The 16715-nt window shown below is 33.3% G+C and overlaps 3 protein-coding genes across 4 annotated transcripts in view; 2 read left to right on the plus strand and 1 right to left on the minus strand.

Moving 5' to 3' along the window:
• The window catches only part of LOC109540316 (nuclear cap-binding protein subunit 2), an 8846-nt gene extending 908 nt beyond the window's left edge, over positions 1–7938 (plus strand). The window contains exons 2-5 of one of the 2 annotated variants that reach the window (XM_048664657.1): positions 1880–1937; positions 3794–4011; positions 5885–5987; positions 7700–7938. In XM_048664657.1, coding sequence (XP_048520614.1) covers positions 1935–1937; positions 3794–4011; positions 5885–5987; positions 7700–7801 — 426 coding nt within the window. In that variant the 5' untranslated portion in view covers positions 1880–1934 and the 3' untranslated portion in view covers positions 7802–7938. The remainder of the gene's footprint in view (positions 1–1879; positions 1938–3793; positions 4012–5884; positions 5988–7699) is intronic. The other variant, XM_019908652.2, reaches the window with a different exon arrangement.
• Positions 7939–10325: 2387 nt separating this feature from the next.
• LOC109540259 (vegetative cell wall protein gp1-like) lies at positions 10326–11234 on the minus strand. Its single transcript, XM_019908550.2, has one exon. It carries the CDS (start codon positions 11232–11234, stop codon positions 10326–10328), a length of 909 nt encoding a protein of 302 aa, XP_019764109.2.
• A 3643-nt stretch (positions 11235–14877) lies between these two features.
• Positions 14878–16506, plus strand: LOC109540260 (zonadhesin-like). The gene is made up of 2 exons (XM_019908551.2): positions 14878–14886; positions 15019–16506. The coding sequence occupies exons 1-2, from the start codon at positions 14878–14880 to the stop codon at positions 16504–16506; spliced, it is 1497 nt and encodes a 498-aa protein (XP_019764110.2).
• Positions 16507–16715: the final 209 nt, after the last annotated feature.

Consider the following 16715-nt stretch of genomic DNA (forward strand, 5'->3'; position numbering starts at 1 on the left):
CCTCAATCTAGTATAGGAAGTATAGTATTAGTAATTCTTCGTATAAAGAAATACCGTGGGCTTAAAGGTCAAACTGACCAAGTCTAAAATATACATTTTTGGTAAATGCACTATTAAACCGAGCCAAAATTTTTATCAGAGTCTTTTTGGAAACTTGGGCATTAAAAACATATTTTAGGGCACTTGTTTGTGTGGCTTTGGAGAACGTGAGTTTTTGAAGACCAATATATTATTTTTTTAAATTACTTGATTACAAAGAGAAATATGGTAATTTTCGACTTCCATTTTAGTCTTAAACCCACGATGTGTCACTTAATTTGAGTCGTGTGTTCCTTGTTGAAGTGGATTTACTTTAATAGAACTTCGAAAACATTTTGATAGTTATTATATAATACTAAGTGTTAAAAACATTAGTTTAAAAATGAAATTGAAAACCGCCCAAAATCATTTTTTTCAAATGTAATCCCCCAATTTTAATATTGTATCATATTTAGTATTCAAAACATGGGTGATTTGGTGTGAGGTCTTCTACTTTAAATTTTCTATAATCTGTTTAACAGCATAGGGTCATCGACTTTTATTCTTGCGGGTAAAGAATGGAAAATGTGTAACATGTTCTTGATTTAACTGTATCGCATTCTCCAGAAATAATAAGTGCGTTTAAATAATCTTTGTATGGTTTAAGCGTCCGGTCATGATTATTAATTATTGTTAAACGGTAAGATTATGTACCGTGTAAAACATTGTTGCCGCCCTTCGGATCTAGTTTTTTCCTAATGTCTTAGTTTTCGAAAATAATTAATTTTTTTTGTTTTTTTTTCGGTACTCCCTAAACTCCCGCAAACAAAACGCCCGGAGGAATAACGCCAATTTTGAATCGCCCTGTATATAACCGATTCCGACATAACTTTCATTGCACAAACCCTTCGTAAATTGCCATCATTATTGTCATGGCATGAGTAACTTTTCGAAAAACCCACCGTCCACTTGCTTGGTGGGCTTTTAAAATAAACATTTTCCTTGCTTGGTCCAAACGCTAGATGTGCGCCAAATTTCAGCTCAAAAGCTACAAAAATTCTCCCACAAACCCAAATCTATGAATAAATTTAAAGCTTAACCATCTTTTAATTGATTAAGACTTATACATACTTATATACTTACTGTTATACTTGTACATTAGCTCACAGGTTTTTTTTGTTTGGTGTACCTACTTTTCATACATTTAAATATATATTACCTACAACTGTTATATATCGACGTCGTCGCGACAAAAAGACGTAAGCTCCATGGGGCAAATTTTACAGGAGAGAGAAAAATGCAATAACTAGCTCTAAAGTGTCTTAATTATCGATTAAATTAAGATTTTGGAGCTTAAGTCTTCATTAATTTCCAAACACGATAATATATGTCGCTTAAGTCTTTTTTGAAGGCGCTTACGCCCTGTCCTTATAAAATTGAATGCAATATTGTGGTTGATACAACCTACATACGCCTTTCCTTTTAAAATCAAGGCAAGAAATCGGAACTTACGCCATTTATATATTTTTTGAATTTTTATTCACGTTGTTTTTAAAACAAAATTTTTATTTGAAAGATCAACAGTTTTAAATTATAGAAAAATAAAATAAAATGAATATAACGTTCATTTTTATTTATACGTTATTTCCGAAGTACCAAATGTACCCAATTTTTCTTGAAAAATAAAAAAAACTTAAGAACAGAAACTAAACGAAGAATTAAAATAAATATTATAATATACTTCTCCTAAAATAATTAACGCAAGATTTGACTCTTAGCAGAAGAAAAATCGAAATAATACAACACAAAATAATTATTGCACCGAATAATAAATATTCTCTATCTACCACATCGGTTTCAGGTAACACGTCTTCAGGTACATTCGTTCCATGAGAGGAAAGCGTTAAGTATTCAACATGGTAAGGTTTTTGAATCACGAGTTTATCACATAAGTTTCGTAAGTCTTTTAATTTGTTTTTCTTAATTGGCAATTCTGAAAAATATGCTCGAACAGGAAATTTAAATTTCCTCATAGGCCAATCAATTTTACGAAATGCCGCATCAGACAAATAACTTGTAGTTAAATAAAGAGAATTTAAATCTGTTTTGGAAACAGATGCGCGTCGAATATCTGTTACTTTAATTTCATAACCGTCAACTCCCTTAATTTTTTTATTGCTAGCCATAGACTTCCAGTCTAAAAATTGTTCAAAACGTACTGGAATAACTTCATAAAGCTTGGGCTTCCTCCAAGCGTTTCTGAGTAATGTACAATGTACAATCCATTCAGAAGGTGCTTGGACATTCAATTTAGAAACATACTTTTCTATAACGGCGTGCACACTATCTACTGGCATGTAAGTGTGGCCAGCTGCTAAGTACGTTATAATAACTTCTTCTATGGCTTGTGATATCCTCACAAAGTACAATAACATGGTTAATAGGATTTATTTTTGTTCTGGCCTGGGCAATTATCACAGTAGAAGAGTACTTTACGATACTTCTTTTCTTCATCAATTTTCAAAATATAATTGTGGAGATGAGTACAAATCTCATTTACTTCTCGTTTTCYRTCTTTCTCCTCCCAGACATAGCAAAAAGCGTTCTTAGTTTTGCTTTCGTAAATTGTAAAGTTGTAGACTGCATATTTTCTACTGAATCCGTAGAGMATATTTTGACCATGCCGTGTACCTAAAACTTTTTGTCATAATAATCGTTAAAATAATAATCTCTATAGTTGTAGATAAAATATTGTACGTAAAACGTAGGATATTATATTATTAACGTACTTATGTTATTACACGACTCGGCCTACAGCCTCGTCTTGCAAATCTTCATATGCGTGCATTAATAATATTCACATTCTACTGGTTACGTAATAACTATTTTACACCGCTAACTGACACGTAAACTGTTCAGAGAACCACTCCTATTTTAACTATAGACTCTGTGGAGTTTAGAGTTTCAACTTTACTACAGTTTAGACATTTTAGTTGATACTTCCTACCTTATGTGCCACATTTGGAAGATGTATCAAAACTATTCCACTTGAAGCATATTGCTACATTCAAATGTAGCTTCATCCATAATTTCCACTAGATGTTTGCCTACTTAAATGGGGGTTTTGAAGTACATACTTTGGAGATGAATTGATCTAGGCTACATTTGTTGATTTTATTCAAGTGGTTGGTAGGTACAGGAATTTAAAATTGACATTAAAATTACTTCATGCAATTCGCTTCACTGTTTTTGGATCACTTCAGATACCGCAATAGCAATATTTGAGGATTCCTTAATTGCATATTACTTATAAGGGCTAAGAATATTATTTAGAAATGTAATAAAGAAAAATGAGTATATTTTCTATGGCGTTAGATGCTAGAGATGTTTTACTCAAATGGGTGACCTGAGGAGAAGGTACTCATTTAAACTAACGCCATGAGTCGTTCGCACTTTATTCACTAACTTCAATACATATGTATTGAAGTATTAGTTTTCAATACTAATTTCCATCATGTGTTTTAAGTAAGAACTCACATTTAAACTAAATAAATGGTATACGTTAAAGTAACGGAGTGGCGTATGTTAAATTTAATTTCACCAGGAGATTCACGACATCAGACAAAAACTTGGTATTGGTCATTGGTGCAAACGATTTTGGTTAGACTAAGCTGGCCGTTAAATCATTTATTCATTTTTGCATAAAATGCATAAATAATAATATTTATTATTCTATATATTTTTCGCAAAATATAGATTTTTCTCATGACTCTAGGGGAGTAGATCGGAACATGACAAGAAATTGCGCAACTCTTCAACCCTATACGTGGGCAATTTGTCTTTTTACACCACGGAAGAGCAAATATATGAATTATTTGCGAAATGTGGCGAAATCCGGAGAATCATTATGGGCTTAGACAAATATAAAAGGACTCCATGTGGTTTCTGTTTTGTGGAATATTACAAAAGAGCTGATGCTGAAAATTGCTTAAGGTAATTATTAAGTTCCTTGGATTTATTGAATCTCACCGATGATTAATATTAATATCTTAATATCAATTTCAGTAGTTTATATTCTTACAAAGTTTCAATTTTGGTGATTAAACATTTCGGTCATAAGCTATAAAAGGAGAAAACATTATTTGTGCCCATAATTATGAAATTAAAAAAATGAGTTTATCAGTTATTACAAACTACATTATTTTAAACTAACATTATTTAATGAATTTTTTTACCTTAAAGTGGTTGTAATTTCAACGAGTCATGGATAGATTATTGAAAAATTAACCTTCTAAAATCTTCTATAACATTTCTTTAGCTGATTCTCAATTTCACGTTTTGCATCTTTCATCTAAAAGAGGAACACTAAAAATATACGGACATCTTAAGCTTCTTCCATTATACACTATCACTAGACATTAACGCAAGAAAAACATAAATATATTATGTGTTTACTACCATACATTCCTCCAGTTTTTCCTCACCATTTTAATCTGAACAACTCGAAATGATAAAAATGGATTACCTTCTTAAAATAATTAATAAATGTTCATGAATTGTTTTATTAAAGTTATTGTTTCAAATGAAACTCATAGTTCTTTATTCAAATGAAACTCATAGTTGCTTAAGGACATTCAGTTAATTTTGAAAATCGTCAAAAAGTCAATTACAACTTTATAAACTTTATAAACAATATTTTCGTACAAAATTCACACAAAATTTCATATGGATAATAAATTTCGATAAATCAAGACTATTAACATTCTAAATAAAAATAAAAATTTAAATGCAATTCATTAAATATCTCGAAACAACACTTTCATAATTATGCGAACATTTATTTATTTAAAATGAAAGCATAAGAATTAAACAATTAGTGAAAACAACGCCAGAATAATTTTTTTCTCCTTACTCTTCTTATATGATTTACTATTATTACGCACATTGCGTTAAAAAATATATCGATGATAAATAGCTTAAATCCGTACGCATAAGTAAGAATAAACTGGGAACAAAGTTTCAAGTAAGTCTCAGACTGAGCCTTTCTTAGGGAGAGATGGAAGCGGGTAAGAGAGCTACATGGACCCTAATAAATCAACCTTTAGCAAAAAATATTGTTTATTTTTTTCACATTTTTCGAAAAGATGAATGTTAGGAGACACATTACTAATTACTTCATTGTCTTATACGGTGAAGTATGATAATCTATCTACTACCGGCCAATGTATTTCCGAATATTTGTCTTTTATTTTAATTTTATATTAATTTCAGTTTTTTTTTAATTAATTAAATTTAAATTTAAATTTATATTAACACCCTGGTTAAAAATCAGCTGATCTTTGAGTTTCAGAATAAAAAAAATATTGGCAGATCCATGTCAGTTACATTTGATCGCAATCTAGAATACTTTAAGTTTCTATTTGTGTTCTTCCCTTTAATCAGATGAAGCAAGTGCATTTGAAATTACTGGTTTAACAGTAAATGAACAAGCAGTGAGCGCGAATTGTATTGGCCTGAACAATGTTTGCAGTACGATTAATTTGCGATACGAATTGTTGTCGGATTTCTGAAAAATTACGATTGTTGTAGTCGCCATCCAGTAAATAATTTTCACTGCTATCGATCTCAAACTATTCGTCGAAAAACTTACGCTTACAAAAGAAATCGAAAATTTTTCCGTAATCCAGATATAATCTGACTTTTTTCTGCATTTAAACCAAACTAAATATTTAACTATATTTTCTTCTGATTCCCTACAAAAATGATTCTCAGTTTCCAGATTACAAAGTCAATATCTGAATGTGCTCTGGTTCAATCCGCAAAGTTGCATTTAATATTTCTCGCCCTATTTTTGGATCGTTTTCAGATATATTAATGGTACAAGGTTGGATGATAGAATTGTGCGAACTGACTGGGATGCTGGCTATCTAAAAGGTCGGCAATATGGACGAGGCAAAACTGGAGGACAAGTAAGTTTACCTTGAAGAACTCAAAATGAATACCTTAAGTGTTTATACATGGCAGGATGATAACTAGTAAGACACAGAACACAAGACCCGTTTACTTTAATGAATTGTGCAAATATGAAAATTTTTAAATGAAACCCAAGAATTGTTCTTACTGACAAATATCGAACTGTGTTTTGCGATCTATCAAAGCTATTATTTTATTAATATTCTAACTGAAAGAAGTCTTACTGTTGCGCTCCGAGTAGTTTTGAAGTCTCCAAATCCGCAAGTTGCGCTACGCATCTACGCAATTCGGAAATCTAACTGTTTAACCGCAAGTTTTTAAAAAGTATAAGAGGAAAAAGTCCGTAACCAAGTCGAAGATAAACAGGAAAATTTTGAGATTCTGCAAAATTCCTCGACAAAATTGTGCAAATCGTATATTTGACACGGCCTACATAATAGGCAATCGCGTTTTAATATGCTTTACATACATATACACAGCGCCAAAAATGTCTCGCCTAGCTTAAAATTACACAACTTTTGTCTGTGAATATTTGATCAGTCGGTACTTCGATTTGAATAATTCTTCTATCGAATCATAGATCTACTCTTGGTCAAAAATTCAGTTAAAAGATAACCAAAAAAACTGAAATAAACCTTTTATATAGGCTGTTGTAAATATTGTTATGTTTTCTTGCTCAATGTTTAAATCTGTCCGCGGTCAATGGGGAGAAAAAACTATACGATGTCGAGAAAAAAGCCTAATGTCTTGAGTAATTTGAATCTTTAATCGTCTGTTTATATTGCGTCATTTGAGATATATGAATTTTTTTTAACCGGTCACATTTTTCGCGCAAAATTTACTTAATTTTTTTTTATTTGCGAAAGAAAATTTCATTATTTTCGAACATTCATTGTAAGTTGATGGCTCTGTTTATTTTATCACTTTGGGCTCTATCAATTAAGTTGTTCAAGTTTGTGTTAACCTAAGGATAGGGATAGGTTTTTTTTCTATTTTTCTTAGGTGCCCCGTCGTGGTCATGAAATGCAGAGATGTTAGAATTATTTTGCTTAAAGTTAAGTTTGACCAGAAAAACAGCCTACCAAAGATTGCTTATAAGTAAACAATATGCAGCAACATTTTAAATTCGGGTATAAATGTAGTGTTGAAGCAATATTGTTGGTTGTAATCGGAAAAAAAGTGATGAGATGTCGGGCAACAAATGACATTTCACAATGTAGTCTCGAGTGTGAAAAACATTTTTTGGGTCCTGATATTACAATGGAAAAGGGCGGCGGTTTTAGTTATAAAAATAACTTTTTTAATAACACCATGAATTACATACAGATAAGTTGAGAAWGAAAASKCSAATCRATGTGATWCAATCGGTCCCAACAAGTTTATTCTCTTTCTCAATAGCATAACATACTTGAAGCTTGTTTGATTCCAAAATAGCTTCTCTGAAATGCGAACATGAAGAATAAACTTTCCTATTACCAATAAGCATTATCAAAGAATTGCTTTATAAATCGCTTAACCAGAATTATTTTAGTTATAGGAAAACATCTCGCGTTGTCTATCCCTAGACATTAAGATATAGCTTGGAGTGTAGTTTTGTTAAATCAAAAAATGTTACTTAAACATTTTTATATAGTAAAATAAGTAGCAAAATAAATTGATTGTTTAAAGAGTGGATAGATTTTTGTGACTGACCGTACGTGTTATTTAGGTAAGAGACGAATATAGGACAGACTACGATATGGGCAGAGGGGGATATGGAAAGCTCATCCAACAGAAACTAGGTACAGAAGTTCCAACCTTTCTACGTTGACTACATGTTTCTTTTCATTTTGTTATGTGTTTTGTTCTACCCATTGATACCTATTGTCGTCGAAAAGTACTAATATATTTTGATACCAAATGTACAGCTGAATAAAACAAATAAATATTGACTATTTTGATAAGTAATTTATTTTGCTATTTATTCTTATTGCCTTTGTTTATTTACCTTCTTCCTTCTTCAACCCATATCATTCCGCTCCTGAACCGACTTTTTGCCACCTTTTCGTAGCAATGTGTTAGGGGTGAAATTGTGAAAGGTTTTAGATCGACTTTTCCTAAACGATTAGTGTCCGAGGGGCGAGCAAGATTGGCATTCCATATCTTACCTAAGTCRGTCGTATAATTCACGTTGTTTTATGCTACTTGATCTTSTATCTACTATACTGATACTTGATCTGTGATCTGGTCTGAAAAAACTTCTAGTTTGATATATAAAAAAATGTGTATAAAATTTCGTTTAAGAGGATCTATGTATTTTGACGCSAACAAATAAGTATGTTTTATTGAATGYGAAACTTGAATGATGTGATTCTATATTTTTTTAATCATTTTTTCTTTTCAAACACCCTRTATTCCAYATAAAAAGAAAATTATTTRCATTTTTTTGGTTGAACAAGCAGCTTTAGAGTTGAAATGGTGAACACTCTTCTTATTAGAATAGGTTTGGTAAAATTATAATTTTTGCATTTACTAGGCTAAGCGTTCTTCCTATGGTGCATACAAAAATTGGGGCTAAATTAGAAGGAAATTATTTAAATACTTCAAAAGAATTAGATAGAATAGAAGAAAAGAATTAAACCTTAAAAAGCGGTTATTTTTCTGGAACAGATTACAACGTTGCAGTTTCACTTTGGAATAAGATTCCAAAAGTAACATGTTACTTTTTAAATTTTTCATTCAAAATTAGCAATGATGATTATGGTAGAAATAGTGATGATAAATAATGATTTAGTTTAATTAAGAAAATAATTCTTGGCATTGGTAAACTAAAAATGATATATTCTAAAAACAAAAACAAAACATGGGTCATAAGTAACTACTTAAGGAAAAAAACTAATTATAAAATTGAATGATTTAACTAAAATATACGCTTTTCATGCAAAAAAAACATTTTCGCATACATTTAGCTAATGTGCGAATGCTTTTTGCGCATGCAAAAAGCTAATTTTTATCTAAAAATAAATTAACATTTAAGAATAATTTTTTGCAAATCAAATTTATTCCTGGGTTCTGCAAAAAATGCATGCTAAGGCTTAAAGCAGCAACAACGCTACACATAAAAACTGATGATGGTGGAAAAATGCACCGAAACGCATTTTGATTGATAAATGGAAACAACAAATGACTGAAACCCAGGAATGAATTTGATTTGGAATTGAAACACAGTCAGGAAAGTATAACAATAATTTTTTGCGTAGGCTATTTACTAAGTTTAGTTCTGCGCTCGTTTATCGAAGCACCCGCTTTTGAAAATAATCTCTCGCATGGAACAGAAATATTAATATACCTGTGTTTTTCTGTTATGAAACAAGTTTGTCAAAATCTTGAAAAATTGAATAATCGTCTTCTTGTCTATCTTTTCACTGAACTTTCCTCTGATTTATGGAGCACCACAGTTTTTGTAATAGCATTTGAATTATTTACGCTTGTTATTAAGTCAACAATAACATTAAATAATCCACATTAACAGTAATACTTATAGACTAAAAATGCTGAATTATACCATCACTGAAGCTAAACAGTATTTCGCTGATATGACCGATTATGGTTCCTCCAGAACTGAACAGCAATTCTTATAGACGAAAGGTGATAACAATCATCTAGGCAACGCACATCTAAAAATATTTACCGTTGATAAATGGTTACTGAACTACAACTGAATAGCAGATGCGACTAGGCCTGGGTAACTCAGTGAATTTTTAGGAGTTGGCGCAGTGCTGCGCAAATGGGTTGGTGCATCACCGGCACAGTAACTCAGTTGTTTTGCTGGGAAAATGTTGATGACTTTTTTTAGTTGTTGCGCCTATTTCCTGTTTCCAAACCTGAAGAAATGGCTGGTCGGTGAGAGATTTGGTCCAATGAAGAGGTCATCATTGAAACAAACGCATGTTTCGAGGACCTCGAGAAATTATATTATTTGGAAGGAATACAAAAATTGAAAAGACGCTGGACTACGTTTATCCAGCTAAATGGAGATTATGTTGAGAAACAAAACGTTTCTTGGCCGACAAACATTTCTTTCATTCAAAACGTCATTGACTTCGTATCTATCAAAAGACCCTCGTATCCTAAAAATTGCAAAATATCATATTTTGCTTAGCTTCTTATAGTATACCTACAGCAGTAGCACACTGTAGTAACAGTCTATCTTCAGTTGTTGAAAAGAAATTATAAAAATAATATGAAACTGCCGTTGGTTATATAAAGATCTTGTTATTTACGCATTATTTAAGCATACATTTAAGTGGCTTATAAATATACGATACAGTTTGATATTGTTAACTTTAGTTTTCCTAGTACTCCTTAGCTGGATACGGGAAGTTTGTCACCACTTTATGCTCAACTTCTGTATGTGACCCAGTTTGATGAATCGTTTTCGCTTCTGCTGCTGGATAAGGGTAATCGTTTTCTTTCGTTGCCTCCGGTGGTGGGTAAGGAAAAGATGTTGATGGCGTAAGTACTATTTTAGGTTCAGCGGGAATATAATCAAATACTTTTGGTTCTGCTGCGGGATAGGGAAGTGAGGTGCTATCTGATACTACCTTTGGTGGTGCTGGTGGATAAGGAAGCTCTTGATTTTCATCTTCTGCTGGTGGGTACGGCAGGGAGGTTGAAGTAGTAATGCCGGACACATCTGCAGCTGGATAGGGAAAACTGGTGGCTTGTTTAGCCTGGACTGGTGGAATAAATATATTTTTTTTAGGCGCCAGGCGAACGTAAGTATCTTCTAAGGCGGGATATGGAAAGCTTGTCGTCGATTTTGGTTCTTCAGCAGGGTAGGGAAAACTCTTCGAGTCATCGTTTTGTTTAGGCTCTGCCGCAGGGTACGGAGAGCCTGTGCCGTGATGAATAGGCGCAACATCATGATAAATTATTGAGTCTGAATGTGAATCTGCTGTTGGAGTAGTAGATGGAACAATGAGTTCTGGACTCGGATTTTTAGGCTCTGCTGGTGGATACGGATATGCAATGTCATACTGAATGGGTTGACTGGAAGGAGTTCCAGCCACAATTATAGGTTCTGCAGCAGGATAAGGGAAGTGGCCAGCTGTCGGAACGATGTTTACTCTCGGTTGTTGAGGAACCAGCAGCGGAATGTTTCTTATTGAAACTACTTGCACTGGATCATCTTCTGGAGAGAGGTAAACATAGTCACTAGTAGATGCATGAATAAGAGCAGTTAGGATGAGAACTGCCTTCATTTTACAGGCTTCCATCTGAAAATGTTGAAGGTATATTTATTTTAAACTTCATTTCTGGATCATACTGTTAATTATTTAAATTTAAATATTAACAAATTTCACTTAAAGAGCAAAACTTTTATAGCGGTGATCCGATGCAAAAACATACATGTGAATATGCTATTTATTATTGGAGTGAAAGCAAACATATTACAGCTTTGCCCAAAAACTGGAGAAAAATTATTAAATTACGTGCCAATCCCTTTGTTACAAACCTCAACAACAAAGCTAGATTTTTGAATAAATGCTTTCCAATTTAATCCCCTAGTCCCTTATAATTTATATTCACACAAGTATCAGAGTGTAGCGTGCACTTTTTATTCACTCACCTTTGTGTTTAGGTTCTTAGCACACAATATCTTGTACTGTGTAAATTGATTGATAAGCAGAATATTTATTTATAAGTTTTCAAATTTAATTTATAGGCGGGGAGTGAAAGTACAATTTTCACACATTAAAGGCGTAACATTCGAATTGATGTTCACTGAATGTGTTATTTTGGGTAATTATTTTTAAATTGTCCTACATTCTATTTTTTCAAGACTTGATTTGACATTTGCTATTAAACTTGCATTGACCTTCATAAAATTAAAAAGTACCGCAACCTGAAAAATTCATAACTTTCTAAAATTTTCCTCCGCACAAGTTGTGTGCTAATCTAATTCGGCGCTGAAAATGAAGCATTTTTACAGCTTTAGAGTAATTTTGCAGCAGTTTATTTATAATTTTGAAATGTTAGACAATAATTGTGTACATTTTTTTAAACAAAAAGTTAAATACTTTATACACTACTCCTACATTATACAGGGTGGCTTTTACTTCAAGTTCAATGTATTTTTACCATTTGACATATCATGTAGAGAGTTATTGATTGAACTTTGGCCACCCCGTTTTAGGATCTAATTTGAAATTTTGAGAAAAATGTTAAATACAAAAGTTGTTGATATTAACGTCTAGTTTATTTTCAGATAACACCAATTGATACAGGGGGTCTCAAATTCAAGTGGCAGACCAAACTTACTTTTTTTTTAATGGAATGCCGTTCTATTTATTGCATAATCGAAATATTCGCGCAATTCTAGGCTTATTCGATATAAATGTTCTATAATGATTTTCTACTGTATTTGAGTTAATAACCATTATTAATTAAACTTTGGCCACCCCATTTTTTCATCTACTTTAGAATTTAGAGAAAAATGTTAAATACAAAACTTGAAGCTATTAACGTCTAGTTTATTAATAATTAAAAGTTATATAAAAGTGCACGATTCCATTTAAAAAAATGTAAGTTTTTACCAGCACTTGAGTTTGAGACACCCTGTATCAATTTGTATTATCTTACAATAAACTAGACGTTAATATCTAAAACTTTTGTATTCAATATTTTTTCCTAAATTTCAAAAAGATGTTGAAACGGGCTTGCCAAAAGTCAACCAACATTGGTTATTAACTGAAAAACAGTTGGGAATCAATATAGAACATTTCTATCGATTAGGCCTAGAATTTTATGAATATCTCGAATATGCAATAAAAAGTACGGAATTCCATTGAAAAAAGGTAAGTTTCAAATTAGCTGCAAAAACGGGGTGGCCAAAGTTCAATCAATAACCCTGTATCTATTGGGAGATTGGGGGGTGCTAGTTTTGCCCGGAAGCGTTTTTTTACAATTTTTGTCTGCTTTCCAAATTTGAATTTTTATCTGATTCAAAAATGTTCAATACTGCTGCCTGATTTTATTTGTTCAATAAGTGAATTTATCAGAAACATTTCCGAATGTTATGAAAAACTGTTTGAACGGAAATGACATCTTGCTCTCTTAGTTTTAAACTATTCATTACTGGACGTACATTTATTAACATGTTCGCGGAAACTGCTTGTAATATTTAAATTAATTTTTCTTTGCCTAGACAGTTAATAACCAAAAGTGCATGCTTTGTAATATAATTTGTATCTATATCTTCTCATCTTCAGGACAGAAACGACTTCGAAAACTTATTAATCGATTATTACTCGAAACTTATTTTCTAATTCTCGTTCAGTTTAAAACGGAAAAGTCTTCTCACAACTGGAATGCTGTAAATGCCCCTATTAAAAGTGGTTGGGCGAGACAAATTTTGGTTGGGCGCTCGCCCAACCTCGCCCACCCCTAGCGCCGCCACTGCGAATAGGCGGACATGCACTACCTAATAGAATTTTTATTTTACTGGCCTTAATTCTACAGAAGGATTTCAAGCTTAATGTTGGAAAGTGTTTTGTTAATTATTTGGATTTTAATAAACTTTTCCTGTGTGAACTTGTTATAATGCTAAAAATTTTAAGCAACTTTCTGCTTTCATTTCGTGTAAACTCCGATGAATTAATCCGACTAGTTTAAACGCTGGATAAATTCTCATTAATTTAAACTCAGATTAACAAACATTTCTCCTATTTTGGAATCATGTTAAAAACTTTAAAGGTTGATAATGTTGTGTTGGAGCAATAACTGATTTTTTAAATTACTGTTAATACCTACTGGCATAAATGTTTTTGCATGCACATTTAAAATTAATTTTCTAAACTCTGTTAGTTGAGTATTTAAAAAAATATAAATTGCAAAGTACACCATCATACTCATAATAGAAATGAAAGACAGTTGGGGCTGCTCAATTAAGAATTAAGTGGGACGGGTAAATCAAACGCCCATTTTCTGAATGAACACACGTTTTTCCTACTTTGCATCGTATCCTGAATCGAAAAGCAATATGTTAAAGAATATAAAGTTTTTTAAAACTGTTAATCGATTTATTTATTTATTTAAGGTCTCATCCACAGCTGTAAGCCACTCACAGAGTGAGACCATATAACACCACGTATAATATATTGAATATTAGAACACAATTATTATATTTAGAAACATACGCATATGGTTCGCCACGGTCCAGTCTCCTCCTGAGAGCGCCAAGCTCGCGCAAGGCCAGAAAATATATCCTTAGTGTCCCCCAACTCATTACGAGATCTTATGATTCTTATAAGGAGTGAAAACTTCAACACGTCGATTCTGCACTTTGGAAGATAAAAGGTTGGCTACAGCAACACGCCTTCGAGCACGAGGCAAGACCGATGCAGAAGAACAGCCGGTTGATGACCATCTTCCATACTGACCTAACATTGGAGAGAACCGCTGCTCAAAACTCGGTCCAATACTCTATTATTTTTTTTAGGGATGAAATTGCACTGCTGTAAAGACAAAAATTCAACAAAAGAAGTAATTTGTCTGTGTCTTCCACCCATCTCCCCTGTTCGTGTAGCCTCAGCCCCCCGAGAACATTCACCCACAAATTCATGACAATTCAAATACCATTTACAAAAGCGGTACTGGATAGGTCTACTTTGTTCGTCATAAAAGGTGAAAGCTCTTCTCAGAAAACTGAAGCCCTGTATTTTAACACGGATATACAATATATTGCAACATAAATACCTTTAAAATCAATTAAGACCCTCATTAAAGTAAAATTAAATATATTTTACTTAATCACGGTTTTAGTAGTTTTAGTTGATATATAAAGCTCAACACGCGTCTGTTCTCATCGTCATATCAGCTTTTGGATCGAATCAACAATCTGACATGAATCACGTAAGTTGAATTTAATTAATTCCTTAAGAGGATTTTCCTGTGAGCAATTATTAATTATGCAGATAGCTTAAAAGTGAATTGATTTTGTTTTTTCTTATGTATAGTAATTTGATAGTGTTTTTGTTGTTGTAGCTACTGCTTGCGTTTACGGTGTTTGCACTTGGCGTTGCATCGGATTTGCCCAGCAAACCTCATTCCGAATACGGCGTTCCATTGGCTTATCTGAAGAAACTGTCAACTAACCACGAGATACCTAAAGAAATTCTCCCAATAGATGACAAAAAATTAAGTTTACCTCCACGTGATTCCTATGGGGTTCCTAAAGTTCATGATGAATATGGAGTTCCACATGTACAGGAAGTTAAACCTGTAGAAATCAATTACGATTACCATATTCCTCATTTGAAACCGGTTGCAATTCCCGCAGCTGACTATGGAATTCCTTTTATGCCTCATGATGAATATGGCGTGCCACAGGTGCCTCATGGTGAATATGGAATTCCACATGTTCCGGAGATTAAACCTGTAGTGATCAATTATGATTATGTTATTCCTCATGTGGAGCCAGTTGTAATTCCGACGGCTGAATATGGAGTTCCATACAAACCACATGATGAATATGGGATTCCTGAAGTCCCTCATGTTGAATACGGCGTTCCACATGTGCAAGAAGTTAAGCCAGTGGTGACTGAATACGATTATACCATTCCCTATGTGGAGCCGGTTGTAGTTCCAGTAGCTGAATATGGAGTTCCTGCAGAACCAAATGGCGAATATGGAGTTCCTCAAGTGCCCCATGCTGAAGACGGAGTTCCACATGTTCCAGAACATAAGCCCGTAGTGATCAATTACGATTATACTATTCCCCATGTGGAGCCGGTTGTAGTTCCAGCAGCTGAATATGGAGTTCCAGTTAAGTCACATGGCGAATATGGTGTTCCTCAAGTTCCTCATGCTGAATACGGTGTTCCAGATGTTCCCGAACATAAGCCTGTAGTTATCAATTACGATTATACTATTCCCCATGTGGAGCCGRTTGWAGTTCCAGCRGCTGAATATAGAGTTCCAGCTAAACCRCATGKCRAATATGAAGTTCCYCAAGTRCCTCATACTGAATACGGCGTTCCACATGTTCCAGAAGATAAGCCCGTAGTGATCAATTACGATTATACTATTCCCCATGTGGAGCCGGTTGAAGTTCCAGCAGCTGAATATGGAGTTCCAGCTAAACGACATGACGAATATGGAGTTCCTCAAGTGCCTCATGCTGAATACGGCGTTCCACGTGTTCCAGAACATAAGCCCGTAGTGATCAATTACGATTATACTCTTCCCCATGTGGAACCGGTTGAAGTTCCAGCAGCTGAATATGGAGTTCCAGCTAAACCACATGGCGAATATGAAGTTCCTCAAGTGCCTCATAACGAATACGGTGTTCCTCATACCCAAGACGTTAAACCTGCGCTGACTGACTACGATTATACGATTCCGCTTGTACAGCAAATTTCGGAGCCTGAAAATAACCAGGGATATATCAACATTGTTCCAGGCATTCAAGCTCCTCGTCTTCCCACAAGAGTAGTTGTGCCTCATGCTGTTTATGGCGTACCAACCCACTAAAATAAATTATACAAAGTATTACTTGGAATGTAAATAGATCTGATAAATATACATTTTATAAACGATTAGTATTTTGATTTAGATATATTGTGAGCACTAAAATGTTACGCAGCCATTTAGAAAAAGGCATCAACAGTTGCCAATTCAGGAAGAGTGAAATTAAAATTATTGCTTAAAAATCATAAATTATTATGCAAAATATTTAAAAT

The sequence above is a fragment of the Dendroctonus ponderosae genome, unplaced genomic scaffold (assembly GCF_020466585.1).
Source record: "Dendroctonus ponderosae isolate FM_Combo_2020 unplaced genomic scaffold, Dpon_F_20191213v2 Dpon_F_20191213_3, whole genome shotgun sequence".
In the NCBI taxonomy this organism is placed as follows: domain Eukaryota; kingdom Metazoa; phylum Arthropoda; class Insecta; order Coleoptera; family Curculionidae; genus Dendroctonus; species Dendroctonus ponderosae.

What these genes read in the sequence shown, in the direction of transcription:
- LOC109540259 (XM_019908550.2), bottom strand. Translation starts at nt 11,234, where the DNA reads ATGAAGGCAGTTCTCATCCTAACTGCTCTTATTCATGCATCTACTAGT.